Consider the following 27,995-nt stretch of genomic DNA (forward strand, 5'->3'; position numbering starts at 1 on the left):
TGGAAGCCAGGGGGCGGGCTGAGCAGCGACCATTTTTGTTTTGCGGCCGTGCGCTCTCAAAGCATCTTGACTAACAGGACCCCACGGAGAAGGCGGAGCCTATCAGAGAGCAGGGCGGGGTCTGAGAAACGTGATGATTCAAACGGACTAATGAGCTGGGCGCATCTGGCAGAAGTCGCCAATGAGCGGGCGTGTCGGGGCGGAGCGCCCAAGTCCTAGTGGGTTTGGTTGCACGGCGGCTTTGGCGCATTTTCGGCTGGTTTGATTCATCCATTTTGAAGAGACGGGGGAGCGGGGGGCTCGTCTGATCCAGGGGCCCTGAACCAAGGAGCGGCGGAGTTTGAGAAGCCAGCAGCTCGGGGTTCGGCGGCAGCGGTCCCATCGGCCGAAGTTCGGGGGGGGTGGGGCGCCGAGCGCGCGGGGTGGGGGGGGTCCTGGTCTTTGGCTTCTCGACTCGGTCCTGTTTCAACAGCGAACATGTCGCGGCCTGTCAGGTCAGTGTGGAGTCCGAGGCCTGGAGCGGGTTGGGGGGCTGGGGGCGAGTAGCGACGGAATGGGGGACAGAAGCCCGGAGTCGGCCCTACCGGGTGCCACGCGCGGCCTTCTTCCTTTCGGGGCCCGCGCGCGCCCTTGAGCGTGGGGGGCCTTGCTGGCGCGCGGGGGTGGCGGCTGCGCGCCTGTGCGCGCTTCCCTCCCCGCCCCGCGCCGCTGCAGGGCTCCGGTCTGCTCTGCTGCCTCCCCCACCCGCCGCACTGGCGCGGGCGGGGTGTCCCTGAGCCGCCAGCGGCCGGAGGGGGAGGGGTGTGAAGTCAGCGCCCCGAGCAGGCCCCACCTCCTTGGGGCCGGCCTCTCCGGGCCCACGGGGGGACGAGCGGGCTCGAGCGCTGCCCCCCACCTTCACGAGGGAGGGGCGCAGCACCCGTAGTGCCCCTTCCCCGCGACTCGCGTGGCGGTGGGGGGGCACCCGGCCGTCTCTCCCCCGGCGGACCCGGGGGTGCCGTGCATCGGGGGAGGGGCAGTGTCCCCACCCGGCCCCGCCTCCGTCCGCCCGGGCCGCTGCAGGCCCCGCCTCCCGGATCGGGCCGGGCGTGGGCGGGACCCGTTCTTTTCCCCTTGGGCAAAAGTGAGAGTTCGGGACCGGATCCTGGAAAATTATGGACTGCTGCCCCTCCCCCGCTCCGGAGTTCTGATAGAGTTAACCCCAGAGTTCGCTCTTTCTCTCCGATTAGACATGTCCTCCCTCGGGGAATGCCCGTGCTCAGGGAGGCGCGGGTTAACAGCGCGGCCCAAATCCCGTGTCGTTCTCGTTCCACTCTCACCCGCGTACACGTCTCGGGATATTTTTGTAACCCTCTCCTTCCCCCTAGTGACTTTAGTAATGAAGGGACTAGGTTCGGTTAACCGTTAGACTTCATTGTCAGAATTTCAACAAGTTTGCTGCTCCCCCAGCGGTCGGTGGAATCGCCCTCTGCCGTCGAGGCTATTGTATGGAATGTGCCATTTACGAGGGGTGTGGTTTAGTCCAGTCTGCTGAGGCCTTTAAAAGGAGGGCTGTTGCAAACAAACAGCACTTTTAACGTGAGGGTATGCCTACTCTGCACAGTGTTTTCTGAACAAATAGATAAAAGGTGTAGTTTTTAAATGCTTTTAACAGTTGTCGTTTCCCATTCTTCATTCCAAGTTTTGTGGGAAACGGAAGTATCTTGAGTTAGAGTTTTAAACGGAGATTTGGGACTCTGAAAAGGGGTTTTGGGTATTGTTCTACACCGTTTTGTCTCCTGACTAGATCGTCCTTGTACTGGGGACGGTATGGGACTGCGTACTCCTACGCACGGGGCGGGAATGGGGATGAGCTTGACTGCTTTTCTGCCGCTCAATTTCAACCCTCCTCTTCTCTAATAACCCACTGTCTCTACTGTGAAAGTTTTGCTGGCCTTTTGTCAAGGATTCTGAATAACTTTCAGATTATACTCTGCATAATTTTTTTGGCATAGAACTTGACCGATGTATCCCATCAACTCAAGTAGAATATTTTCTTTAGGATCAGGTAAAATAGACAATATTATAATAAAGATTTCTTTTATCTGGATTGGATCTTTTGTCTCTTGGAAGTAATTACTGTGTGGTTAAATTAGATTATTTTTCTCTGCCTTTTAAACTTGAGTTCGCTAAGTTTTGATGACCTTATTATAGTGACTTTCTTATCTCATTTGCCTGAATTTGTTTTCCCAGATTTAGGTATTGGAACACGAACAGAACTTACTTACTGGAGAACTTGGATTTTTAATTTTACCATGTGGGGATAAATATATTGAGCACATTCCATTAGTTTTTTGGAGGCATTGGGATTTCTGCACAACTTTTTTCTTAGTATGTTGTTAAATTTTAACCTTATTGCCCTTAATTGAAAAGTGAAGTTAATATATTGTGGGCTTTTTTTTTTTTTTTGTCATTTTTAAATTATTTCAGAGTAAGTTTGTTTCTGATTATTTTTTAGTCATAAAGTTTCTTTGTAACAATATTTTAAAAGAAGTCTTTAATATATTCATGACCAATAATAAAACAGAAATAATTAAACTTGAGTTTGGTGGTTTGTTAAATTTTGCAATAAAAAAGGAAATGCTGTTGTTTCAAAGTATAATTGACAAATAATACCTTAGGACATTTAACCAAAAAAATAATGATAGACATTGACCTGATTTCAGAATGACAAGCCTTGTTTAAATTTTTAAAAACACATGTTAGAGAAAATGTCAGTGTCACAGCATATCTTCTTTTGGGGTACATTTATGCCCTTAGACCTCTGTATAAATTAGCTATTTTTCTGGTTCTCAATTTTACTGTAAATATTCATTTTTATTTTATATGAACTTAAACATTTAAAGAACATTTAGAAACTACTAGTGGCGCCTTGACATCAGTTTCCAAATGAATGTTATGAGAGACCTATTGGCTAAAGCATGGTTTTGCATATTGTGTGTCTAGCACATTATATCTAAATAACTTTGTTCATACAAGATTGCTATATTTACTTTATACAGTGTCTGGCTCGTAAGTGAGAGCTCAAATATTTTAGAGCTTGGATTCAAATTAATAGCTTAAAATTACAGTCTTGGGGCTAGAAAGAAGTTTAGGCAAACTCAGTTAACAAGCAGACTTAAACGGGGACCTGGGCAAGTGAAGTGCCTTGCATCACACACTAGCAGGTGCCAAGGTTGGGCCTAGAATGTAGATTTCTTAATTCTCAGTCCTGGCTCATACACCCCCACCCCCACCCCATTGGTCACTTTACTTTCTCTCTGATAAATATTGTTAGCAATGTCAATTTAAAAACACAGCGTATAACATTTTTAACTTTTCAAAGTGCTTTCATGACTCTTAATCGAAGAAGGAAGGCAAATGCTGTTACTTGTAAAAGGTGAGAAAGAAAGCTCAGATTAGCTGACTTACCCAGAATAGAAACCAGGTTTCTTGAAATTCGGCTTTGGTATACTCTCCAGAGATCCTCCTCCCTTTTTGAAAATGATCCAAGTAGCTCAGATCAAAGTTTTTTTTTTTTTGAGACAGTCTCTGTTGCCCTGAGTAGAGTGCCCTGGCTCATCCTAGCTCACAACAACCTCAAACTCCTGGGCTCAAGCAATTTTCCTCTCTCAGCCTCCCCAGTAGCTGGGACTTACAGGTGTGCACCACCACACCCAGCTAATTTTTCTATTTTTAGTAGAGTCAGGTCTCACTCTTGCTCAGGCTAGTCACCAACTCCTGAGCTCAAGGGATCCTCCTGTCTTACCCTCCTGGAGTGCTAGGATTAGAGGCGTGAGCCACCATGCAAGGCCCAGATCAATCTATTTGTTCCTCTTTGTAATATAAGTATACTCCATATCTTGAGGTTTTTTTTAATACTTGAGATTGCAAGGAACCTTAACTATCGAAAATTTAGATGTGAAAGCATGGGCTCTTACAGGTTGATATAAAATTATTTTATTGTTTGCTATGTTTATAATTAATGTTGAGAATTAGCTTTCCCAAGATTCCAGATTACTTTCTTTTCAAAGAGAAGCTGTTTGGGATGTGCCTGGATTCTGAAAATTAATATTCTTTCACCAAAATACTAGTTTCAAGAAGTCCTCAGTTAAAGGGGAAACCTAGAATCCTGAACATTCAAGGTAGCTTGGAATTTGTTGCCAAGTATGCACAGGAAGACACTTAAAAGTTTAGTCTCCTAGAAAATACGGTTGTAGATGAGCCTGGTTCATTATATTTCTTATTCCCTACTCCGAGGTGTGTGTGTGAGAGAGAGAAAAGTGCTACTTTATTAACTGGGATCTATACATTTTATTATTACTTACATGTCATTTTCCTCTAAAAAAAACATAATTCCTTCGGTAGACTTTACCTTCAAATACTTGTCATCAAAGATACTTCACATAATTTACAATGCTTGAATAATGGGGAAGTTAATTTTATAAGAACACTGTTCAACGTGGCTCAACATACATGTAATTAAGCTGAAAATTATAATACAATGTTTAAAATGCAGTTATCAGAGTATTAATGGCTCACTGAATAAATTATTTGAGGGAAAAATGCAGTGCTAGAAGCTTTCACTTTGTTCTATCCTTACTACAACTCTTACCTAGGTATTTTTTTAATCACCATATATCATGACAAAACAAGTTTAAAGAATATGTTACTAAAAGTTATTGAATTATAATAGCAGAACCAAGATTTGAACTCAGACTCTGAATACAAGGCTAGTATTCTTTCCATGGTCAGATGTTTTTTATTTAGGAATCTCTTCAATGATGAGTACATTATTTATACATGGACTTTTAGCTCTCTCTATAAATAATTTTAGGGAAAACATGGCCAAAATATTTTATGTAAGCATTTTTGCTCAACTCAATATTCAAAGTTATTTTCGGAGATAATTTTTAATTAAAAGTATTTTAAAAAACTAGAAAGAACTTGAGAGAGTAAGTCCAGTTCCTTCAGTTTTCCTGTGATGACTTTTAAACCCAAGGAATCAAAAGTGTAGAAATAATAGCAGAGCTGGATTTAGACCGTATGAATCTCAGCCATTCTCTTTTCTACTAAATTTATATTTGCAGTGTTTGATTGCACAGAGAATGTTTTTTTTTTTTTTTTTTTTTTGAGACAGAGTCTCACTTTGTTGCCCAGGCTAGAGTGAGTGCCGTGGCGTCAGCCTGGCTCACAGCAACCTCAATCTCCAGGGCTCAGCGATCCTACTGCCTCAGCCTCCCGAGTAGCTGGGACTACAGGCATGCGCCACCATGCCCGGCTAATTTTTTTTTTTTTTTTGTATATATATTTTTAGTTGGTCAATTAATTTATTTCTATTTTTGGTAGAGACGGGGTCTTGCTCAGGCTGGTTTCGAACTCCTGACCTTGAGCAATCCGCCCGCCTCGGCCTCCCAAAGTGCTAGGATTACAGGCGTGAGCCACCACGCCCGGCCTGCACAGAGAATGTTTTAAAAGTCCACATCCCTGGTTTAAAACCATTGGGGCCATATGTGTTTTAAGACTAAAAGGCCTCACAGGTCAAGTTTTGCTACCCTGTAAGTTATGGAAGAACTTTGTTTTCAGAACTTTTTGGCTTTCTAAATTGAGGATTGTGGACCTTTAACAGCATAAGCTGAAAAAAATAAAATCACTTCCAAAACAACAGTTATCACTGAGCAGCAACTCTTAGGTGCCAAATATTCTGCCAGATACTTTATATTTCAAAGTCATACAAAAACTCTTGAAGCAAGGTGTATGTAATCCCCATTTCATATGTGAGTTCTGAGGCTTGGATAAATAAAGTAACTGGCACAGTGTACCTAACTATTAAGAGATGGAGCAGGAATTTGAATCCTAGTGTGAGCAACCCAAAGCCATGTGATGGTGGCACAGGGTGTTACTCTTTCTCATAGTGGTAGCACACTTTGTCTTTGGACTGGGTTGTAATTCATAATTGGACTTTTGTGGAGAGGACTAAATTTAAGGTGAGCTTTTGGGGAGGCAGGGGAATGAAGAAAATGACAATTTTGGGGGGAAGGAATAGTCTGTGAAGGGATTAAAGGAACGGTAACACCTAATGGGAGGAAAAACCAACAAAATGTTCAGTGTGAGCCTTTGGGGGGAAGGGGGAAGGTGAATGTTTATACGTTTCATAATATGAGGGCATTTCCCCCTGACTGAGTAGATTCCAATGCCACCCAAAGGACAATACAAGAAAATTGTGGGTTCGTTTTATATTAAAAATGATGCAAAAGTGCCAAACAAACTTGGCTAACTGAAACCAGTGAGTACAGTAATTCCTCACTTAATGTCGTCGATAGATTCTTGGAAACTGCAACTTCAAGTGAAAGGATTGTATAACAGGCCCTAAATAAGTTCGTTTTGTTATAACAATGAGAAAAAAATCAATCTCATTATATGATTCTTTGTTTAAATTCGCGGTTTCCAAAAGCCTTTAAGTGACATTAAGTAAAGACTTACTGTATTAAAAATATATTTGAGCAAGTAAGGTTTGTCCTAGGAACAAAACAGTCTACCACTATGATTTATCATATTAAAAAACTAAAAGAAAAACCATGGCATTTAAAAAGTTTCACCTATTTAAAAAATGCATCAAAAGTAGCAGGAAATTAACATTAGAAGGAATTGATTTAACTTGAAAGAGGTTACAAACTAAGGTAAGTGGTTGAGTTTTTAGTAGTAGTATTTTTTTTTCTTTTTAAATAGAGAACGGGGTCTCATCTCACTATGTTATGTTGCTCAGGTTGGTCTTGAACTCCTGAAGTGCTAGGATTACAGGCGTAAGCCACCATGCCTGGCTGAGTGTTTTGTGTTTTAAGTCTCAATTACTGGTAAAACTAATTCTTCGGGGGAAGTAGCCTGGCACAGCAAAAGAAACCCTAGGTATCAGGACACTTGCCTTTCAGCCTCTTACAGGTTTATTTAATGGTGATGTTGAATGCCATTGGAGTAACAGTACCTTGCATTTACAAAGCACTTTACAATTTTCAAAACTTACACTGGTTTCTTCCAGCTCTAAAAACACAATTTGTTAAGAAACAAAGCTAATTTTGAATAAAAGTTTTTGTTTTTGGAGTTTTTAGTCTGTTTTTGCCAGAAATGTAGAACAAGGTCACCTTACTGTATCAATCTGGGATGTTGTCCACATTGTTGTCCATGTGAATGTTGTTCCTCTGGAGTTGTATGATTTACGGTCTGCATAGCCATAAGGGTTGCTTTGCAAACTTTGATTATTTTTAACTGAATAATAAAGGTACTGAGCATGCTGAAAGTGTTACATTTGCATTTAAAAAAAATAGCTGCGTAGAGGAATGTGACCTCATTACTCTCAGTTCAAAAGTAGCCTTTTGAATTGTTTAGAGACAACACCTAGAAAACTCCTATGTTGTACACAATAGAGAGGAAACCTTTGATTTATTGTGAGAAATTTATTACTATCTAGATTCTAGGAAGTGAACTGATTGTTATAGGATTGTATTGCCATGTTTTAAAATAACTAGTTATGGGTCTTTGAAATGTTTTAGGTGATAAGACCATAGGCTGCCAAAGAGTGTTTCAGCTAGTTACTGCAATTTTCATATGCTTCTTAGTACCTATCTATTTTTTAATTGTGTACCTGTTCAGTTCTCTGTTAAGGTGATTTTCAGGGAGATTTCCTTTCCAGCTACCTTTGGTTGAAGTGTAGAATCCTTCTATCAAGATAAAATGACCTAGAAGATGAACTACTTGAGAAACTAAAAATTAGCTTTACTGAGAAAGCAAAAGTCCACCCTGCTATTTTTGGGCTGGGCTAATACCTATCTTCCAAGGACATGCTGTAGCTGTAAAGATTTATAACACTCCCATCCCTGTCCCCCCTTGAGCAACTACTACTTTCTTATAGAGAAACTTGGTGCTCCCTAAATCAGAGACTGTCAGAAACTTTGCTATTTGGAATTATATCAGAATGAAACTCTTAAGTCATTTTGACACAAAGAACTAGCCTCAATTTACAACTTCAGAGCTTCAGATGAGGGGTTGCTAGCCACAAAATTCTACCTTAAACTTCTTTCCCAGTAGCACCCTAGGTTCACTCTGCAGTGCAAACCTGATGTTGACCCCTTGAACACAGAGGCAGAGCCTATCAAGACCTGCTCCATTTACCTTAGTTCTTCCTTTCCCCCAAAGCTATGATTTTTTTATTTTATGTGAGATTCCCCAAACTTCTCTGATTGTGATGAGTCAATAAACCTGACTTTGTCAGCTTCCAGGTTTGTCCCTGGTGATTGGGTTAGACAATTTGAAAGATACGACAGACTTTCAGGACTCTGTTGCAGACTGGGACTCAATAATTGCATACCTGAGACCCCTTCAGCTTTGCCCATTTGAGGTTTCTCTGTCCCCAGTTGGTGTAGGTTTTGCTCTAAACTTAAACAAGGAAAAATCTAACCAATTTTATTTAACAAGTACTTTATCTTATTACACTCATTGAACTTTGACTTTAAAGAGAAATATTTTCCTATATGGGGGAACTGAATATAGTAAGTTGTAGAGTAAAATAATGAGTATTAAGAATAAGGAGTGCTATGGCAAAATATATATATTTAGTAGGAGATTATGATTATGACATCTAGTAAATGTGTCCAGCTCATCATTCAGAATACCTTTATCCCCCTCTTTTCTGCAGAAATTAGAAACTTCTCCCATTTCAAAAACTTAGCTCTTTCCTGTAATTTTCCTGATTTTTTTTTTTTTGCTTTCTTATAACTTGTGACTTTGTTTTGAATTTTATATTTTAAATGTAAATAACAGAGTGATACAGTCAAAACAATATATCTTAGGCAAAAGAAACTTGAAGGTTAAGATAAGTGAAGCAATTGTAAGAAATGACCCTGAATTCAGTTCAGGCATTCTGGCATCAGTGAACTAACATTTCTGTATCCTGAGAAAATCTGGCATATGCAATTTCTTAATCATCTTTGAGGGGTAGAAGAGTGGAGAGACTAAGTGTCCCAGGTTTTAAAGGGAGGCAAATAGTTGATGTGCAGTGACTTTAATGGCATCAGTTCTTTGGGAAAGTATATTTGCAAACACTTAGGAAGGTTTGAGAGGCCAGATCAGCAGTGGCATGTGTGGATTATAGGGTTTGATGGAGTTGGATTGGAAAATTGCCTTTACCACTTAATGGCTTGTAGTAAAGTTATCTAGCTTTTCTGAGAACTAGTTTACTTAGATAAAAGTGAAATGTTAATTAGCTCCTTGGGTGAAAATTAAATGAGAATTTGGGCAACGTAACTGGCACATCTGAAGTAACTGCTTTATTAATAAAAGTCATAACTTCACAAAAAAAAACTTGAGTGGATCAGTATTCATAATGCTGGCTTTCAGAGTTATCTTAAACATTTGATTCAGATTTTATTTTAAAATATAATTTTGGAGATAAAGTTAAGCAGTTCCTTTAATGTGGAACTTTAAAAGCTTTTCAAAACTCTTCACATGTTAATAATATTCATTTTGAATGTTCAAACGGTTGATAATATTGATATCCAATTGATCTGACCAAGAAGCCCTTAGAAAAACTATTGACAGAATACAAGTTGGAAAATTCTATAATGAAACAATCTTTTAAATGTGATAAGACAAATGTATACTCTTAAAATGCTTATACTTTTAATTAGCTGTGTTTTACTTTGTGGTTCCTAGAAAGGTTTGGTTTGAACAAGAAGTGTTTATTGCTAACGAGTTTTAGTATCACTGATTTAAATGAACTCATTCCCTTTTTTAAAAAGTTTATTAGGGCAAAATCTGTGAAAACACTGGGTTTTTATTTCCAGAAGGATTTTGACAGAGCTTCACATGAGGTACTTGTGGAGAATTATAGGCAGAGTAATGGTTCAGTGTAATGGACTTGTGCCTCAGTAGCTAGACCCAGAGAGGGCTAATAGATTGATGTCATCCTGGAACACTGTTTCCACTGGTGCCAAAAGGCTTTCTTGACCTTTTGGGTTTTTTTATACTTTAAAAAATTTTTTTTGTTTTATAAAGAGACACGAGATCTTGCTCTTACTTGGACTGGTCTCGAACTCCTGAGTTCAAGCAGTCCTCCCACCTCAGCCTCTCAGAGTGCTAGGATTACAGGCATGAGCCACCATGCCCGGCCTTTGGCCTTTTTATTAATGACATGGATGATGAGGACATTGATGGTATGCTGATTAAATTTACAGATGATACGAAGGTTGGGAAAGATAAATAATGTGTTGAAATGCTAGGGTCAGGATACCAAAAGTTTTTAGGTTATAGAAAAGGAAGTTTTAGTCATTGGAATTGCAGTATGAATTCTACTGACGGACAGGACAGCCCAAAAGGCATCTGAGATCTTGGATTGCATTAGGAGCATAGAGGAGAATAGGAAGAGGAGGGTCATGTTACTGATCTCCTCCCCACCCCCAACTTTTAAAAACTGTGTTATATTTAGTTCTTGGCACTGCTCGATAGACTTTACTATATCCCAGGTGGTATGGAGGAAAGCAACTAAGCAGCAGTCCCCAACCTTTTTGGCACTGTTTTCATGGAAGACAATTTTTCCACCCAGGGAAGAGAGCATGGTTTCAGGATGATTCAAGCACATTTTATTTATTGTGCATTTTATTACTATTATTACTCCATTGTAATGTATAATGAAATAATTATACAACTCACTGTAGGGTGGGGACCCCTGAACTAGAGCATGAAGAGGATACTTGAAGTATGAGTAAATGTTCAAAGGAATCCTAGTTCCAGGAGGTTCCAAAGGAACTCTAGAGGCCGGGCTCGGTGGCTCAAGCCTGTAATCCTAACACTCTAGGAGGCCGAGGCGGGTGGATTGCTCGAGGTCAGGAGTTCGAAACCAGTTTGAGCAAGAGCAAGACCCCCGACTCTACTATAAATAGAAAGAAATTAATTGGCCAACTAATATATATAGAAAAAATTAGCCAGGCATGGTGGTGCATGCCTGTAGTCCCAGCTACTCGGGAGGCTGAGGCAGCAGGATTGCTTGAGCCCAGGAGATTGAGGTTGCTGTGAGCGAGGCTGATGACACGGCACTCACTCTAGCCTGGGCAACAAAGTGAGACTCTGTCTCAAACAAACAAACAAAGGAACTCTAGATAGAACCAATGAGTGGACATTAGAGGCAGATTTCATGTCATTGTAAAGAACTGTTATGGGAGTTTCCTTCGCATAGACTGCCTTCGAAAGGTTCTTAGTCATTCCTTTCTAGGGATATTTGTTGATAGGATACAAGCTAAAGATTGGTTTAGATTGTCTAGGATCCAATAGCTCTAGTACTTATATTATTGGTGCCACTATCTCCTCTCTCCTACTACCACCGCCATCAAACTTAAATGTGCTTTATGAATGCTTAAACTTGAAAAGGTGATTTTTTAAAAAAACTGAGACTAAATAGGAAGGATGTCATTCTTTTGTGACTATACACACAGGTCAATAACAATTATTTTTTGTATGGACAAGAGGTTTTAAATGTAAAAAGAAAAACAATAAAAAAATAAAAAAGTAAAAATTTTATATATAAAAATAAAGGTAAAAAAATATTTTTTGTAAAGGTAAAACCAAAGACTACCTTGGAAATCCTCTTTCTATACTAAATCAGTGGCTTTCAGACTTTTTTGATGGGGTTCCAATAAGAAATACATTTTACGATTGGGCACGGTTGCTCATGCCTGTAATCCTAGCACTCTGGGAGGCTGAGGTGGGAGGATTGCTTGAGCTCAGGAGTTCAAGACCAGCCTGAGCAAGAGTGAGACCCCGTCTCTACCAAAACCAGAAAAAATTGGCGTGGTGGTGGGTGCCTGTAGTCCCAACTACTGGGGAGTCTGGGGCAGGAGGATTGCTAGAGCCCAGGAGTTTGAGGTTACAGTGAGCTATGATGACACCACTGCACTCTAACTGCGGTGACAGAGCAAGACTGTCTCAAAAAAAAATGTGTGTGTGTATATATATATATATATATATATATATATAAAAACATTACATTGCAATCTGTACACATAAGAACACAAACACCTGAAACAAGTTCATTAACTTACGGTTATTTATGTATAATTTTCTCTGTTATTTGCTTTTTTCCCCCCTATTAAATAAAATGCCAATTATACATCAATAAATTGATTTTAAGACCCAGTGAGGGTTGTGGCCTATACGTTGAAAAACTTTGTTCTATAGAATCTCATTTGATGAAGTGATGTGTTTACTACCTAGGTGATTAGTAAAAAGAGCTATGTTGGCTATTGTAGGTTTCTTAAAACTCAGGATTTAAAAAGCATTTTGAGTGCCTACTGAAAAACTTGTTAAATTCTAGAAAGTTAGCAAGATGGGTTTTTTTTTTCTTCCCAACATTGACTAGGACAGTATAATTTCATCAGGGTAAAAGTGGCAGTTAGCCTTAATTGGGCTAAACAATGTAGTGGATTGTTTAAAAGTTTTTTGCGTTTCATTTTTTTTTTTTTAATGATTTTGTTAAAAGCTTAGGGTATCAGTAATTAAATATGTTTGTATTTGACAGCTTCATTATTCAGTTTTCCTCACCTGGAGTTTACTTATTATTTCTATATTCTGATGATATGCAGGCTTGTAGCAAAGTAGAGCTGGATTGTATGGTCTCCGTGTTTTCTCATCTGTACAATTAAGGGGGTTGAATGAGAACTTCAGAGGTGTGGTAATTTCCATCTCTAAAATACTGTGTGTGATCATTGGCTCTTCAGAATGCTGGTTTCACATACCAGGAATATTGCTGTTTTTATCTGCTATAAGAAAGAAAAACTATTCTTTGGGTAGACTTTAGTAGAAATAAATTAATGATTAAGAGCAGACTAATAAAACCCTATTGCTTTTAAACTACTTTGAGTTATCTGTGTTTGGTGCCAAATGGATCTTATATTGTTTTTTTTGTCTAGCTCCCCACTTTACCTTTCACTTTTGTACTTTAAACAGATACAAAAGTGGAGGCTTCCCATCTCAACATCCTATGGGGATTATCCACTAGTTGGTTCTTTGTGACCAAATAATACTAGAGATTATATCTGCTTTTAAAGTAAGAACAGGCATATACTTGAAGTTTTGAAGTTTTTTGTGTTCCTATACTTTGTATTAACCTCGTTGGGTTGCATTTTTCCTTTTCTAGTGCAAACTTTTCGACTTATTTAGATAGAACTACAGTTGATTTGAATGAAGAAAATTGGTGTAATTCATTTGATGGCTTTTAAATAGCTACTACTTGCTACTTTCTCTGGCCTAAATGGTAACCTGAAAACTGCCATAAAGTGGAAAATATTAATAACTTAATATAAGAAGAGGGAAGTGTTTTGAAAGTATTGCATATTAGTGAAATGAACAAGAAACCTTTTAAGACAATCTTTCTAGATGGTACTGGAACCAATACTCCATAAGACCTACACATCTTTTAATGGTGTGACTTAATCATCTTATCCAAATAGGAGTGTTACTTTTGTGTTCAAAATTGCAGCAGTATTCTGGGTGACACAAGTTAATACTTATAAGTAATGATAGCTATTATTTATTGAATAGTTTATGTACTGACACTCATTCTCACAACAGTCTTGAGAAAGAGGTATTGTTACTCTTGTTTTACAAGTGAGGAAACTGAAGTTCAGTGAGGGAAGTAACTTGCAAAGGGCATACAATTAGTAAGTGGCAGAGTCAGGATTTTAATCTAATTCAGAAATATGTGTTTTTATTAGCTGTTCTCTTCCCTTGGAAAAGAAAAAAAAAGAAATATAATTAAAGTTAAAACATTTTTTAAAAAAGAAATAAAAGAAAAAAATATGCGTTTTTAACCTCTATGCTGTATTGAAATCTTGTATTGGCCTCCTAGTTCTAGTTGTTGATAGTCATTTTACACTAAAGAGTTTAGCTTTGGCATTTAAGTAATAGTACAGTCATGTGTCACTTAATGAGGATAGGTTCTGAGAAATGCATCATTAAGCAACTGTCATGCAAATATCGGAGCGTTTTCTTCCACAAATCCAGATGGTTTAGCCTACTGTACACCTAGGCTGTGTGGTATAGCCTGTTGCTCCTAGCCCATAAACTACAACATGTTACTGTATTGAATATTGTATGCAATTGTAACATAATGGTATGTATTTGTGTATCTAGACATAGAAAAGGCACAGTAAAAATACAATATTATAACCTTATAATTGTCATATATGCCATCCATTGTTGACTAAAATGTCCTTATGCAGCACATTGCTGTACATTGAGAACTAAAAATATTTATTATTTTCAGCTAGAAAACAGAACCTCCAATTCCCTGGAACTTAATATTACTCTTAAATGCTGGGCTTCTATCCTGTCATCTCAATTTCCAGTTTTTATAGGATTAAGTTCATAAAAAATGTATTTCAGCCCTAAACAAGGCAAATTTCTAGATGGTAGAATTAGTATGCTGTTTTGAATAAACATCTTAGAAGGCAGGACGTAGTTTGGGAAAGAATAAAAATTATTATGTCATTACAATGAGTTATGAATGGCCCTTGTTATACAGATATTTAAATTTTTTTCTTTTCCCTGTTTAGCATTTATGGATGACTATTGATTCTGACTACTCTTAATGAGACAGAATTGCTTCTATACTCACATTTTGCTTTACTTTTTTTAGTTTTTGTGATAAATGACATACAATAAAATTCTGTTAAGTCTCGCTGTTTTCAGATCATTGAAGCTTTTTGTTTCAATATTTTGAAATATTTTGTTTCAAAGGAAGGGATAGTCTTTCAGTTTAATTTTGAAATTTAATTTCTTATGTAATGTCAATAGAGTCTACATGGCATTTCTGTAGTTCTCTTTCTTGGAAACTAGGATAGAAAAGAATATACTAAATAGTATCCTTTTTAATTTTTTAGATGTAAAGTAACAAGTAATTGAGTTAGGAGGAAACTAAGTTTTCTTTTGTCATGAAAGGCAGTTAGTTAAATGTCTGATAGGCTGAAAATGCCAGACATCCTCCCTACTGATGCCTTTCCCCGTCCTAATCCTTTGCAGATGCCAAGTCTATTCACTCATCAAACCTATTTCTTAAATTTGGTGTTCCTAATGAAGAAGAGGTAACCCCTGTCCATAAGAAGCTTGCATTCAGTGCAAGCTTCAGACAGACATTTGGTAGATTATATAGTATAAATAATGGATTAGGAGGTAAAGTTGTATATGATATGAGTGGGAGTGGTATGAACAGTATTCTAGGATGAGGAACAGCAGGACTAAAGGGTAAGAAACCACAGGACTGAAGGAATTACAAACTTTGTAGATTGTTTAGTTGTTAGATGGCAAGAGATAAGATCTTAAAAGGCTTTAAGGAGCCTGGATGTTGTCCTCTAAAATGTAAAATCAAGCTTCTGGCAGAACTCTTTTATTTGGCACTAAGAGCAGACAGCTCTTCCAGCCTCTGGCAACCACCATTTCTACTCTCTCTGAATTTGTCTACTCTAAGTCCCTCTTTTAAGTGGAATTAATAGTCATATTTTAAAGTTAACTTTCTTAATAGTGTGGTATCTTTGGTAATATAAACTCAGATTCTTATTATATGTAGTTGGCACATACTTTTTAGTTTTAGTAAACTAAAGGAAAACAGAAGGCAAAATCCAAATCCCTTAAGAGCCTTTTTTTCAGAATTCACCCCCACCCATATCATCTTTACTTATTATAATAGAAGATGGATCCGTGGTTGCATTCTGACCATCCTTGTCTTTGAACTTAAATGGTGTCTTAGTCTATACAACCAGGGATATCCCTGTGCTCAGCTTTAAGTTTAGTTAGTGACATATATTTCCCTTAATCTTTTTAATTCACTTGTATCCTACAGTTAGGCCTACAGTTAACAGAACATTTTTTTTTTTTTTTTATCTAAGCCTCTTTTGCAAACTAGGCTGTTTGGGTACTAACATGAAAGCTTACATATCTCTCTCTAGAGGAGGATTATTAAACTTTTAGAAATGTAATAGGAAACCAGAAATTAAGATTAGTCTGAGATGTTTAAAGATGCCTAACTTGGTAGGAAGTACTTAATATCGTTTAGAGTCAAGACACAGTGAATGTTCTCCTTGGTCTGATTTTATAATAGTCAGGACAGGCTAACCATTCACTATATGAAGACTTCACTTGTGTCCCCAAACCTAGTTCTTTCCCTAGGTCTGGTTTTATAAATGGTGATAAGCCAGATCTGACAAAAAGAGAGAAAAGAACAGGGGAAAAAAGTTTTTTTAAAAAGTGAAATAGATGAAGAAATTTGTGAGACTTTCATATTTTTTAAAATTATATAAAAAATATCTTTTGACTGAACCAGTCTGAATTCTTTTCATTTCCCCTATATGTAAGGCTTAGTGTTACCATAATTTTTGTGCATTATAATGTAACTATTTTATCTAAAAATTGCTTTTGCCTTGAACCAAGCTTTGTAATAACTTCATTTATCAAGTGTCTATGTATATCAGTAAAAGTAACATTTACAGTTTTGGCTTATGAATGTCGCATTTCTATATAAAGAACATGTAGGTACATGGTGATTTGGCCCATTTTGCTGTCCTATGTATGTATGTTTTGAGAGGTGGAAGATTGTTTTGTAGGGAAGAATGGCATTTGAGCTATCACCGAGATGAGCAATATGAGAATTGTAGTTTGAAATACTTTTAGTTTGAACTGTACTTTCTTGTAACAAAATGTGAAGTATTTTGGCAGAAGTGGAGGCTGTTAAATAATTTTCAAAGAGCTAGTTCAGTTCTGTTTATGAAATAGAAATGTGTGTTCTATGTCTTAGAGAAGTCCTATATTTTTATGATCTTAATTAGAGTCTCTTCTTTCTACAGAAACAGGAAGGTTGTTGATTATTCACAGTTTCAAGAATCTGATGATGCAGGTAAGTTTTGTGGTTTCAACAAATTGTAAGTTGGACTAACCAGTGGAGGTTTGCCAGCTTATTATATATTTTTTATTTTTAGAATATTTATCCGAATTATGTCATGATCTGTGTCAATTAAAGTTGAACTTACATGGATTTTTAACTTTTCCTTAGTAAATCGTTGGTAATAAACACTTAAATATTTTTTTCTTACCTGGTTTTGGAGTCTAAAGTTTAAATGTTTAATAATTTTGATATAGTATTTATCACTTATAACATCTCCTGTTATCACAGTAAAACTTGTACCTTGTATTAGGGAGCATTTAAGGTTTTTGCCTAATAAAGCAACTAAGTGTCCATTTTGTAAAACAACTTTGATTTGTAAACTAATTCATCATAGCGTGAGTGGTGTATCTTAAATCTTAGCCTTAGAAGGTTTCTTTAGAGTTGGCTCCTAATCTCCTCATTTTCCAGATGCATTTACTATTTTTTTTAATCTAACTTTATAAAGGTAATATGTGCCCTTTGGGAAAACTTAATAAAATGCAGAAAGATACAAAGAAGAGTAAAAAAAAGTAATATGTAATCCAGCCTCCCAGAGATAATACTGACATTTATTAAGTGCTTGCTACATGCCAGCATTTGTTTGTATTCAATAATTTATTACTTAGAAAAATCCTTTTAATATGGTATATACTATTATTATTTCCATTTTATAGTCAAGGAAACTGAGGCAGAGATAACACTCAGGCTCTCTTAGCCAGCAAATAGCTATTTTTTACCTTTTTGTTGACGTAGTAATTTATCTTTTTTTCCTTTTAAAAATATAGTTGAGGTCTTACTATAGTTTTGGATTCTGTACCCCATCATCCTTACTTCAGAGTATCTCTCTTGTATTATTAAAAGTTATTTGAAAAATTCCTATTAACGATTGTATAATATTCCATAATGGAATTTATAACGTATCTAACAATTTAATAAATTGCCGAAGCTCCAGATTACTTCCAGCTTCTCCCCATCATGTATACATAGTGCAGCAAACAGTTTTGGAAGTAATTACCTTTTAAAAAAGGGTCATTTTCTTTAGTTTTATAGAGCTTTTGAAATTGGAAGTATTTCTTCAAGTGCCAGAGTATGTTGTATTTAATAATTTTGTTTGAAGTAATTTGCTTGATAATAGTAGTCATGTAGAATTGTAGTTTCTAAAATGCTTGTAATATAATTATATTACTATAATTTTTAAATAAATATGAAGATATTAAAATATGAAAAAATCTTATCAATCAAAAGGGTAAGATATAAAATGATAAGAGATATTTAGCTATAGATATATGAAATATATATACATGAGGACTAGAGGATAATATGCAAAAATAGAGTTAAGGTGGTGGGGCTGGGATGGAAAAGAATTTAATTTTAAAAAACGAAACTAGTTGGGAAGTCCTGTCTCTCTTTCCATTTAAACAGCATAAGAGATAATTATGTCAGTAAATACAGTGGTGATTTTAACCTGTAAAAATCATAATATAGTTAATGGAATTTGAAAAATTCTCTGTTTAGATGAAGATTATGGAAGAGATTCTGGCCCTCCTGCTAAGAAAATTCGATCATCTCCCCGAGAAGCTAAAAATAAGAGGCGATCTGGAAAGAATTCACAGGAAGATAGGTAAGAGGCATTGTCTTCTGATCCTCCTTACACTGTGGCCACTCTGAGATGAGGACAGTCTCTGATCTCTAAATTGGTGGAATCTTTATATACTTTTGGAAAGTTGTTATGGTCCACTTAATGTTTTGCCTATTTCATATTATTTCAGGCTGTGCTTAAGTATGTAATTTGTTACCTAAGGTTAGTATTGATACTTTTATTTATTTATTTTTTTTATTTTTTTTTTATTTTGGCATATTATGGGGGTACAGATTTTAAGGTTTCAATAAATGCCCATTTCCCCCCCTCCCCCCTGATACTTTTATTATAGTGACAACAAAAAATAAGTGATGTCTTTCATTCAGTCACTTATCATTGTCAGAATTATAAGGAAAGCTTATAGAATCTTAAGTTGTGTGGCTGAGTTTTGTTGTATCATAATCAATTTTCTTTTGTTTAAATAGTTTAATCATATTGGATGGTTTCTTTTCCGTTAGTTTTACAAATGAGTTCATGTAAGTAATAATTTTAACTATAATTTTGCCTCATAAGACCAGGATATTATAACTTATGCCTGTTTTTAAAGGTATACACACATATCCTCATACTCAGTGTTAGATAACTTTAAGACCCCCTTGATGATGATGATGGTGATGATGATGGCTACCATTTATGAATATTATGTGCCAGTCTCTATTATATGCTTTACATACAGCATCATTTAATTCTCACAACTCATCTATTAGGATAAATAATACTAACTTAGAGGAGTTCAGTGATTTAACCAAGGTTACTCAGCAAATGCACAAACAGATTTTGAAACCATGTCTGTTGGATTCCAAAGTCCATTTTTTGATTTGATTTGATTTGATTTTGAGACAAGTTCTTGCTATGTTGCCCAGACTGGTCTTGAATTCCTGGGCTCAAGCAATCCTACCTTGGCCTCCCAAGTAGCTGGGATTATAGGTGTGCACCACTGTGCCCAATCCCAAAGTCCATATTTTAACCATAAGGCTATACCATTTCCAAATAATACCATTATGAATGAATGAGCAGTTCAAGAAATGAAATGATATTTCTCCCTGGATCTTCTAAGAACTTTGGAGCACGGAAATCACAATAAAATACTTGCATTTACCTAATATATTTTGCTGGCTTATTTGTTAACCTCTACTATGCCCTTTCTGGAGAATTTTAGAAATATGCTTTTGAGGAAAAATAATACAAAATTATGCTGTTGGGAAACAAGTCTTCCAGAGTTTCATAGTATATCCCTAAAACAGTATTATGTAGCAGCTCCAATACAGAACTATTGTTCATTATATTCAGTTATTATGTTTCTCCTAGGAATTGGCTGCTTCATGGACTGTTATTGTGTCTCATCCATGTAATTATATCTAGCTTAAATTTTTTTCTTGTTGTAATCGCTTGATTTAAGTGTCAGGAATGATTGAGTTTTTATTGCCATTTGTATTAGATGACTTGTATGTTTGTTCTCTCAGACCAGTGCTATGTTGATTCTTTTCGGTTTCTACTTAAAAGTTCAGCTTTCACTTGACTTTGCTGTAATGATGCTCAAAGATTAATAGTCTCGGCCAGGCGCGGTGGCTCACGCCTGTAATCCTAGCTCTCTGGGAGGCCGAGGCGGGCGGATTGCTCAAGGTCAGGAGTTCAAAACCAGCCTGAGCAAGAGCGAGACCCCGTCTCTACTATAAATAGAAAGAAACTAATTGGCCAACTGATATATATATAAAAAATTAGCCGGGCATGGTGGCGCATGCCTGTAGTCCCAGCTACTCGGGAGGCTGAGGCAGTAGGATTGCTGAGCCCAGGAGTTTGAGGTAGCTGTGAGCGAGGCTGATGCCACGGCACTCACTCTAGCCTGGGCAACAAAGCGAGACTCTGTCTCAAAAAAAAAAAAAAAAAAAAAAAGATTAATAGTCTCTATAAACTCAATAAAAACAACTAGAGAAAATAATATAATTCTTCATCATTGTGTTGGAATTGTGAATTCAATGCTTTTTTTTTTTTTTTTTTTTTTTGATACAGAGTCTCACTCCGTTGCCAGGTAGAGTGCCGTGGTGTCAGCCTAGCTGTCACCATGCATGGCTAATTTTTTTCTATATGTATTTTGGTTGTCCAGCTAATTTCTTTCTATTTTTAGTAGAGACGGGGTCTCACTTTTGCTCAGACTGGTCTCAAACTCCACCCACGTCGGCCTCCCAGAGTGCCAGGATTTATAGGTGTTAGCCACTGCTCCTGGCCCTCAATGCTTAGTTTTTATAAAATCATTTATGTAGAATAGTCTCAGGTTTCAAAATTATTATAAAGTTTCTTGTACTCGGATTGCTTAGTAAAGAAATGATATTTGTTTATTTCTTTGCTTAGGAATCTTGGGTTCACTAGTTTGTCATTTGAGTGTGATCAAGATTATGGGGAATGCCAAAAATGATATACAGCAGTCCCTAACCTTTTTGGCACGGTGGACCAATTTCATGAAAGACAGTTTTTCCAGGGTAGGGGGAGGCGGAGCTCAGGCAGTGATAGGAGCTATGAGAAGCTTGACCCACCTGGTCCCTGACATGGTTAGCAGCCTGGGGGCTGGGGACTGCAGATTTATAAGACCTGCTGTTTGAGAAAGGGAAGCTGTGAGGGCATTTTTTTACGTACAAGTGTTTCTTTTTTGTCCATTATGTCCATCAGAATTTCTCATGGAATCATAAAATTTTAGCACTGAAGAGTACCAAGTGATTTGCCTAAGGTCTTACAACTAATTAATTACAAAGAAGGACACTAGAACCTAGCTTTCTGAGTTAAGACTTGTGAAGACATAATATGTCGCTGGGCGCGGTGGCTCACGCCTGTAACCCTAGCACTCTGGGAGGCGAAGGCAGGCAGATTGCTTGAGGTCAGGAGTTTGAAACCAGCCTGAGCAAGAGCGAGACCCCTGTCTCTACTATAAATAGAAAGAAATTAATTGGCCAACATATATTTATATAGAAAAAGTTAGTCGGGCATGGTGGCGCATGCCTGTAGTCCCAGCTACTCGGGAGGCTGAGGCAGGAGGATCGCTTGAGCCCAAGAGTTTGAGGTTGCTGTGAGCTAGGCTGACGCCACAACACTCACTCTAGCCTGGGCAACAAAGGGAGACTCTGTCTCTAAAAAAAAAGAAAAAAGATATGATATTTGTATATTTATCACTTTAAACCCTATCTATTGAACTTTGAAGCTTCTTCTTACTTAGCAGAGCCTTCTTGAGCTCACTTTTATTTTCTCCATGGCACAAGGCAGGCCTATCTGTTGATGTTTCTGATGCAAAGAAATAGTGGAAACAAAAATTGTTAAGAGATAATTATTGATTTATTTTCATTTTGTTTTAAATAAATTTTAAGGTATATTGTAAGTTATGTAACTGAACTCTTAATTTCCTTTAATTTTTAGGTATTTTAGGTGTGTTTTGCATCTATGTTTAGAGATATTTGCCTAATTAGTCACCATTAACACATTCATTTATTTTTAGTATTTTTATATTCTACCTCTGTCCATAGAGGACATTTTTCTTATTAAATATTCTTGTGAATCAGGCCTAATCCATAGATGAGAAATTTTTAACCTGTGTTGAGTTAGCTTTTCCTTTGGGTCTTTGGAAGCCTTGTTTTCCTAAGTTTTCCGAAGTAGATAAAATTCTGCTTATTCATCAGAATCTCTGTAAAGTGAGGAAATAATGGAAGCAGTTTTACTCCTTGGCATCTATTTAAACATTTTATATATAAAGGAGGTATTTTCCAGTTCTCCTAAAGTCAGAAATCAGATATCTGTGTTCATTTAGATTTTGATCTAAGACTTCTAAGCATTTACTGTTTCCCCTTGCCCTTATAGTGAGGACTCAGAAGAAAAAGATGTGAAGACCAAGAAGGATGATTCTCACTCAGCAGGTAGTAAACTGTTTTTAATGGAACAGATATAATTCTAGTCATATATTTATTCATTAGACGTTTTAACAAGCGATTTTATATGCCAGATGCTGTTGTAAATCTGGGATTACAAAGATGTCTCCATCTTCAAAGAGTTAATAATGATTCTTAATCCTCGGTGGCTTATAACCGTCACCTAAGAAGCTTTTTTAAATGCATATTTTTTGCGTGGTAACTTAGGACATAGAAAATAAATAAATTAATTAATTGATTAAAATGTGTATTCTGAGTCTCACCTCCAAATTTCTGATTCAGTTGGCCTAGATTGGACATTGGAGCTTTGTTTTTTAAAATTATCGACAGATTATTCTCATGCATAGTCAAGATTGAAAACTATTTACATGAACAAATAAAAGACATCAAACTAAATAGAATAATATATAAATATAATGCTTGGTGAAATAAAGGTATATAAAGGGGAGAATAATTGACTCTGGGTTGAAAAGCAAACACAGATTAGTTTTATTCCCACTCTTTGTAGCTGAGGCATAGTCTTTTGAAGCAGTTGCCTTAGAGAAAGCTTTTTTGTAAGAATTTTAATTTAAAAGAATTAATATGAATTAATGAGGAGTCTTCATACCAAATAAAATGTTCAATCCTGATGACTTGACTTGTTGGTATTTATTTTTAAATTTAACTTTTCTAAAAATTGAGAGTTTTATTCCATATTACTTCCAGCCACTTTAGTTTTGACCTACATTCCTTTGCTACTGTCTTCCTGGATCTCTCTTTGAATGAGACTGCTGATTAGCTAAGAAGTAAGGAATAGACAAAGTTCCACTAAAGTCACTCTCCTGAGCTGTTTTGCTTTCCTTTCTACTCATGTATGCTATCTGGCTGCCTAAGTTGAAAAGAAATTATATTAACCTTTTGTACTACCTAGTGATCTTGTGATAATGAAATATACACTTTCATTCATTTGCTCTATAAACCCTAATTTGAATCTCTTACATTTATAATTCTGTACTAGTTAGAACCCCCAACTTCTACCAGGTGGGTTAAGTTTTGGGTCTACCAAGGTCAGCATTACTCTCTGTTTGTCTCTAGGTGAGTTGTGGAAGTGAAAGTGATGACTTGAACACTGGCCGTGGCAAGGCTCATAAAACTAAGAGTGTTTTCAGAAGAATGACAGCTAAACCGTAACAGAATAAGGGAACCCAAAAGTCGAGGAAAAGGTCTATAGCTGGAGACTAATGTAAATATATCTTGGTCTAGGCCCAGTAGGCTGGCAGCCTTCTCTTTAACCAAATTTATTCACAAACACAACTGTGTGTTGCAAAATTTTTTTAATTGACTATATGTAAAAAAATTTTTATAAGCTTGTCCAAAGGTCTTTATTAGCTAATTGAGCTAAATATGTGTTTGAAAGATTCCCTTCAATCCCCTCTAAATTGAATTGATCATGCCCCATTCATTGTAAAGGGCAGTAGTTTGACATTATTTTAGGGTTCCCATGTTTTATATCTTAGAATAAAGATCACTGGAAGACATCCTTCCCCTCTTTTCCCCTCTAACTTAGCTTACTAACTTTAGTTTCTAAAAACAGTAAACATGGATTTGAACGTAATTGAGAATTTTAAGACAAAGCAAGGATATAACTTTAAAGTATGTTATAGGAATCATGTGTTCACACTTTAATTAATTTTTGCTTCTTTTTAAACTACATGCCTAAGTTATTTTATACGTATTAGTGGGTACATAGTCTTGTTCAAGCTCACTCTTTGTGAATTTTACCTCCCCATTTACATATTTTATGGAAATTTTTAAGGATAGAATTTTCCCTTTTAGAATGAAATCTGCTGGTTTATACCATATTGGCCACTGCGTTGGCTTTTTATAGTCAGCTGTCAAATATAAAATTCTCTAATCATTGTATTGTGATAACTTTGATATTATAGAGGACAGTGAAGATGAAAAAGAAGATCATAAAAATGTGCGCCAGCAACGGCAAGCAGCATCCAAAGCAGCTTCTAAACAGAGAGAGATGCTCATGGAGGACGTGGGCAGTGAGGAAGAACAAGAAGAAGAGGATGAGGCACCATTCCAGGAGAGTACGTGACATTGGCTTGTGCACTTTGGTCATTTGGTTGTGATTGTAGTTCGTGAATTTATTTTGGCATTTTGTGTAATGTTAAATATTACAACCAGTCTCTTATATTAGGTGGATACTCCCTGTTAAAAGAGATGACTGTTGGTAACCTATTAATTTTTAAAAGTTCAGAGATTATCATGATTATCCACCATTTGTAATGTCTGCACTCTTTTTTTTTTTTTTTGAGACAGAGTCTCACTTTGTTGCCCAGGCTAGAGTGAGTGCCGTGGCGTCAGCCTAGCTCACAGCAACCTCAATCTCCTGGGCTCAAGCAATCCTCCTGCCTCAGCCTCCCGAGTAGCTGGGACTACAGACATGCACCACCATGCCTGGCTAATTTTTTGTATATATATTTTTAGTTGGTCAATTAATTTCTTTCTATTTTTAGTAGAGACGGGGTCTCCGCTCAGGCTGGTTTCAAACTCCTGACCTCAAGCAGTCCGCCCGCCTCGGCCTCCCAGAGTGCTAGGATTACAGCTGTGAGCCACCGCGCCTGGCCTTGCACTCTTTTTTTGATGATATTTGTGTCTAAACACTGAATGAACATTTGTTAAAGTAACAATTATGTAGGATGTTGTGATTGAAATTTGCATTTTGGCCTAGTGGCCTGGTTGTAACCTCCTCCACCAAAAAAAATGTTAACAACAGGATTTAGATATTTTATAGATTATTTAGATTAGTTAATTTTATATATATATATATATATATATATATATATATATATATATATATATTTTTTGCTTTGTGCATAGTTTTCTTTTTTGTTTATTCCTAGTTGGACCAAAAATACCAGATCATTTCAGTTTCATTTCCCTTATCTCAGCTAATACTACATGGGAATGATGGAACTACCAAAAGTTATTTGATGGTTTAAATTTTTATTCAGATGGAGAATTTTTTTTTTTTTCATTCAGCAAAATTTTTTTTATTATGGATGAAATTTTTTTTACTTCAGAATATTACAGGGGTACAAATATTTTGGTTACATGAATTACTTTTGTACAGTGTTAGTCAAAGTTATGTGTATGTCCATCACCAGATAGTGTGCAGTGTACCCATTAGGGTGAATCAGATTCAGTCTTACCCCTTCCTGTTTTCAACCTCCTCTTCACACAAGTCAGCCATGTAGTTCTCACGTGAGGTGCTCACTAAACCCATTTTACAGGTGAGGTCAGTGACAGCTCCTATCAAATTGGTAGTACAGTTACAAATACAGTCCAAGAGCGTTTGACTCCCAAATCCCATCCTCCAGTCATTCTTAGCACTGTCTTCCTTTGTTCACTTGGAAGGATGTGTACATTAAGTTGGGCGTTGAAATTCTTCTTTCCTCTCAGAAGATTCCGGCAGCGATGAAGATTTCCTAATGGAAGACGATGATGATAGTGACTATGGCAGTTCAAAAAAGAAAAACAAAAAGATGGTGAAGAAGTCAAAACCTGAGAGAAAAGAAAAGAAAATGCCCAAACCCAGGCTAAAGGCTACAGGTAAGTTCTGCAGAAGTGAAATTAAAGGTACTGCTTGAAAATTTTTGAGAACCAATACTTTCCCTACAGAATTCTTTATTAGCCTTGGGATTGGCCTGATATTTAACAGGAATACAAAAAATGTAAAAGGATCCTGTCTTCTACATCTAGAAGTATCACTTATTTATTAATAAGCCCTCCAAGAGTCTGGTGGGTTTAGCCCTGTTCTTAAACTACTGCCATACATAAGTAAGATTTGGGAATGACCTTTTTGTTTCAGGCACAATGTTGGAAACACCGTATCAACATAGCAGTTACTGCCTTTCCCCCACCCCCACTGGTATCACAGTCCCAGCAGCTAACAAAGACTCGAAACTGTGAAAATGCACAAACCTACAGTAATGTATTTGAATTCTATGTTCTGATCTCTACTCCATCCTCTGTGCTATCAGAATATAACCACACTTGATGGCATGAATTCATTTTCTCTGGTTTCTAATGGGTTCTGCCAGATATTCTCCTAGTTGGAACTAATTTGTTAATTAAATCAGAAATCAGTTTGCCTCTTGGAAAAGTGATTTTATTCTGACAAATAGAACTAGTGATTTTTAAACTTTTGCTCATCATTTCTTTTTTTTTTTTGAGACAGAGTCTCACTTTGTTGCCTAGGCTAGAGTGAGTGTTGTGGCATCAGCCTAGCTCACAGCAACCTCAAAATCCTGGGCTCAAGCAATCCTTCTGCCTCAGCCTCCTGATTAGCTGGGATTATAGGCATGCGCCACCATGCCCGGCTAATTTTTTCCATATATATTAGTTGGCCAATTAATTTCTTTCTATTTATAGTAGAGATGGGGTCTCCCTCTTGCTCAGGCTGGTTTCGAACTCCTGACCTTGAGCAATCCGCCCGCCTCGGCCTCCCAGAGAGCTAGGATTACAGGCGTGAGCCACCGCGCCCGGCCTCATCATTTCTTACTGTTGAGAATGATATTTGATGGCTTCAGTTTCTACTCAGATTAAATCTTATCCTTCCCTCTTTTTGACCTTTTAAAGATAAACAACTTTTATCATAAACAACTTTTAGATCCACAAACCGTTAAAAATAATGTGCATTTTCTATACCATCTTGTTTCTTCATTATAAGCATTACTGCTAACATAACATTAGAGTGTTGGTAAAAAACTGATTGGAAACTACTATAGCATATTGTAGTAATTTATCATGACCAGTTTAGAAATTCAGGTAGATTTATCTAGGGATAAATGTGTACCCTAGTGCCCACTTTGGATTTTGGTAAGTCTGGATGTTGTTTTGTTTTGTAGCTAGTTTTTGTTAAAGACATTTTTTCTCTTCCCTTCCCCAAATTGTTATATTTCTACTTTCAGTGACACCAAGTCCAGTGAAAGGCAAAGGGAAAGTGGGTCGCCCCACAGCTTCAAAGGCATCAAAGGAAAAGACTCCTTCTCCCAAAGAAGATGACGAGGAACCAGAAAGCCCTCCAGAAAAGAAAACATCTGCAAGCCCCCCACCCGAGAAGTCTGGGGATGAAGGGTCTGAAGATGAAGCCCAGTCTGGGGAGGATTAAAAGTGATGATGGTTTGGGGAGAGATTTTATTAAAAAAAGGAAAAAAAAAAAAGAAAAAAGAGGGAGAAAAAAAAGAACCTACTTAAGATAGAACATGGTTTTGGCTATGGCTTGACTCATGGGCTTTCAGTGCTTTTTTCCATTTGTTAAAAGTAACATTTTTTCTCTCGCTCGCTTTCTCTCTCTCTCTCTCTCTCTTTTTTTTTTTTTAAGAAAACCATTGTATGTTTAAGTGTTTAAGTTGCCTTTCTGTCTGTTGGTCTCTTTGCCACCACCACCCCTTTCCCAATGAAAGCCATGTCAAATTAA

The 27,995-nt window shown here is 37.2% G+C and overlaps 1 protein-coding gene and 1 non-coding gene across 3 annotated transcripts; both read left to right on the forward strand.

The window, feature by feature from the left end:
• The first annotated feature begins 243 nt into the window (after nt 1-243).
• Nucleotides 244-27,995, forward strand: NUCKS1 (nuclear casein kinase and cyclin dependent kinase substrate 1). Of its 2 annotated transcripts, none has more exons than XM_075996913.1 (7): nt 244-494; nt 16,899-16,948; nt 18,491-18,596; nt 22,455-22,510; nt 24,448-24,600; nt 25,979-26,125; nt 27,487-27,995. In XM_075996913.1, the coding sequence occupies exons 1-7, from the start codon at nt 478-480 to the stop codon at nt 27,684-27,686; spliced, it is 729 nt and encodes a 242-aa protein (XP_075853028.1). In that variant the 5' UTR covers nt 244-477; the 3' UTR covers nt 27,687-27,995. The 2 variants fall into 2 exon arrangements, with proteins under 2 accessions (XP_075853028.1, XP_075853027.1); XM_075996912.1 differs by having other exon boundaries at nt 250-494; nt 25,976-26,125.
• LOC142864028 (small nucleolar RNA SNORA72) lies at nt 16,122-16,250 on the forward strand. Its single transcript, XR_012914625.1, has one exon. It is a non-coding gene; the product is annotated as a small nucleolar RNA SNORA72 (small nucleolar RNA).

The sequence above is a fragment of the Microcebus murinus genome, chromosome 23, assembly GCF_040939455.1.
Source record: "Microcebus murinus isolate Inina chromosome 23, M.murinus_Inina_mat1.0, whole genome shotgun sequence".
Lineage (NCBI taxonomy): Eukaryota > Metazoa > Chordata > Mammalia > Primates > Cheirogaleidae > Microcebus > Microcebus murinus.

What these genes read in the sequence shown, in the direction of transcription:
- NUCKS1 (XM_075996912.1), top strand. An exon ending in TGAGGCACCATTCCAGGAGA is followed by an intron (nt 24,601 to 25,975) that starts GTACGTGACATT and finishes CTTTCCTCTCAG; the next exon opens with AAGATTCCGGCAGCGATGAA. An exon ending in ACCCAGGCTAAAGGCTACAG is followed by an intron (nt 26,126 to 27,486) that starts GTAAGTTCTGCA and finishes TTCTACTTTCAG; the next exon opens with TGACACCAAGTCCAGTGAAA.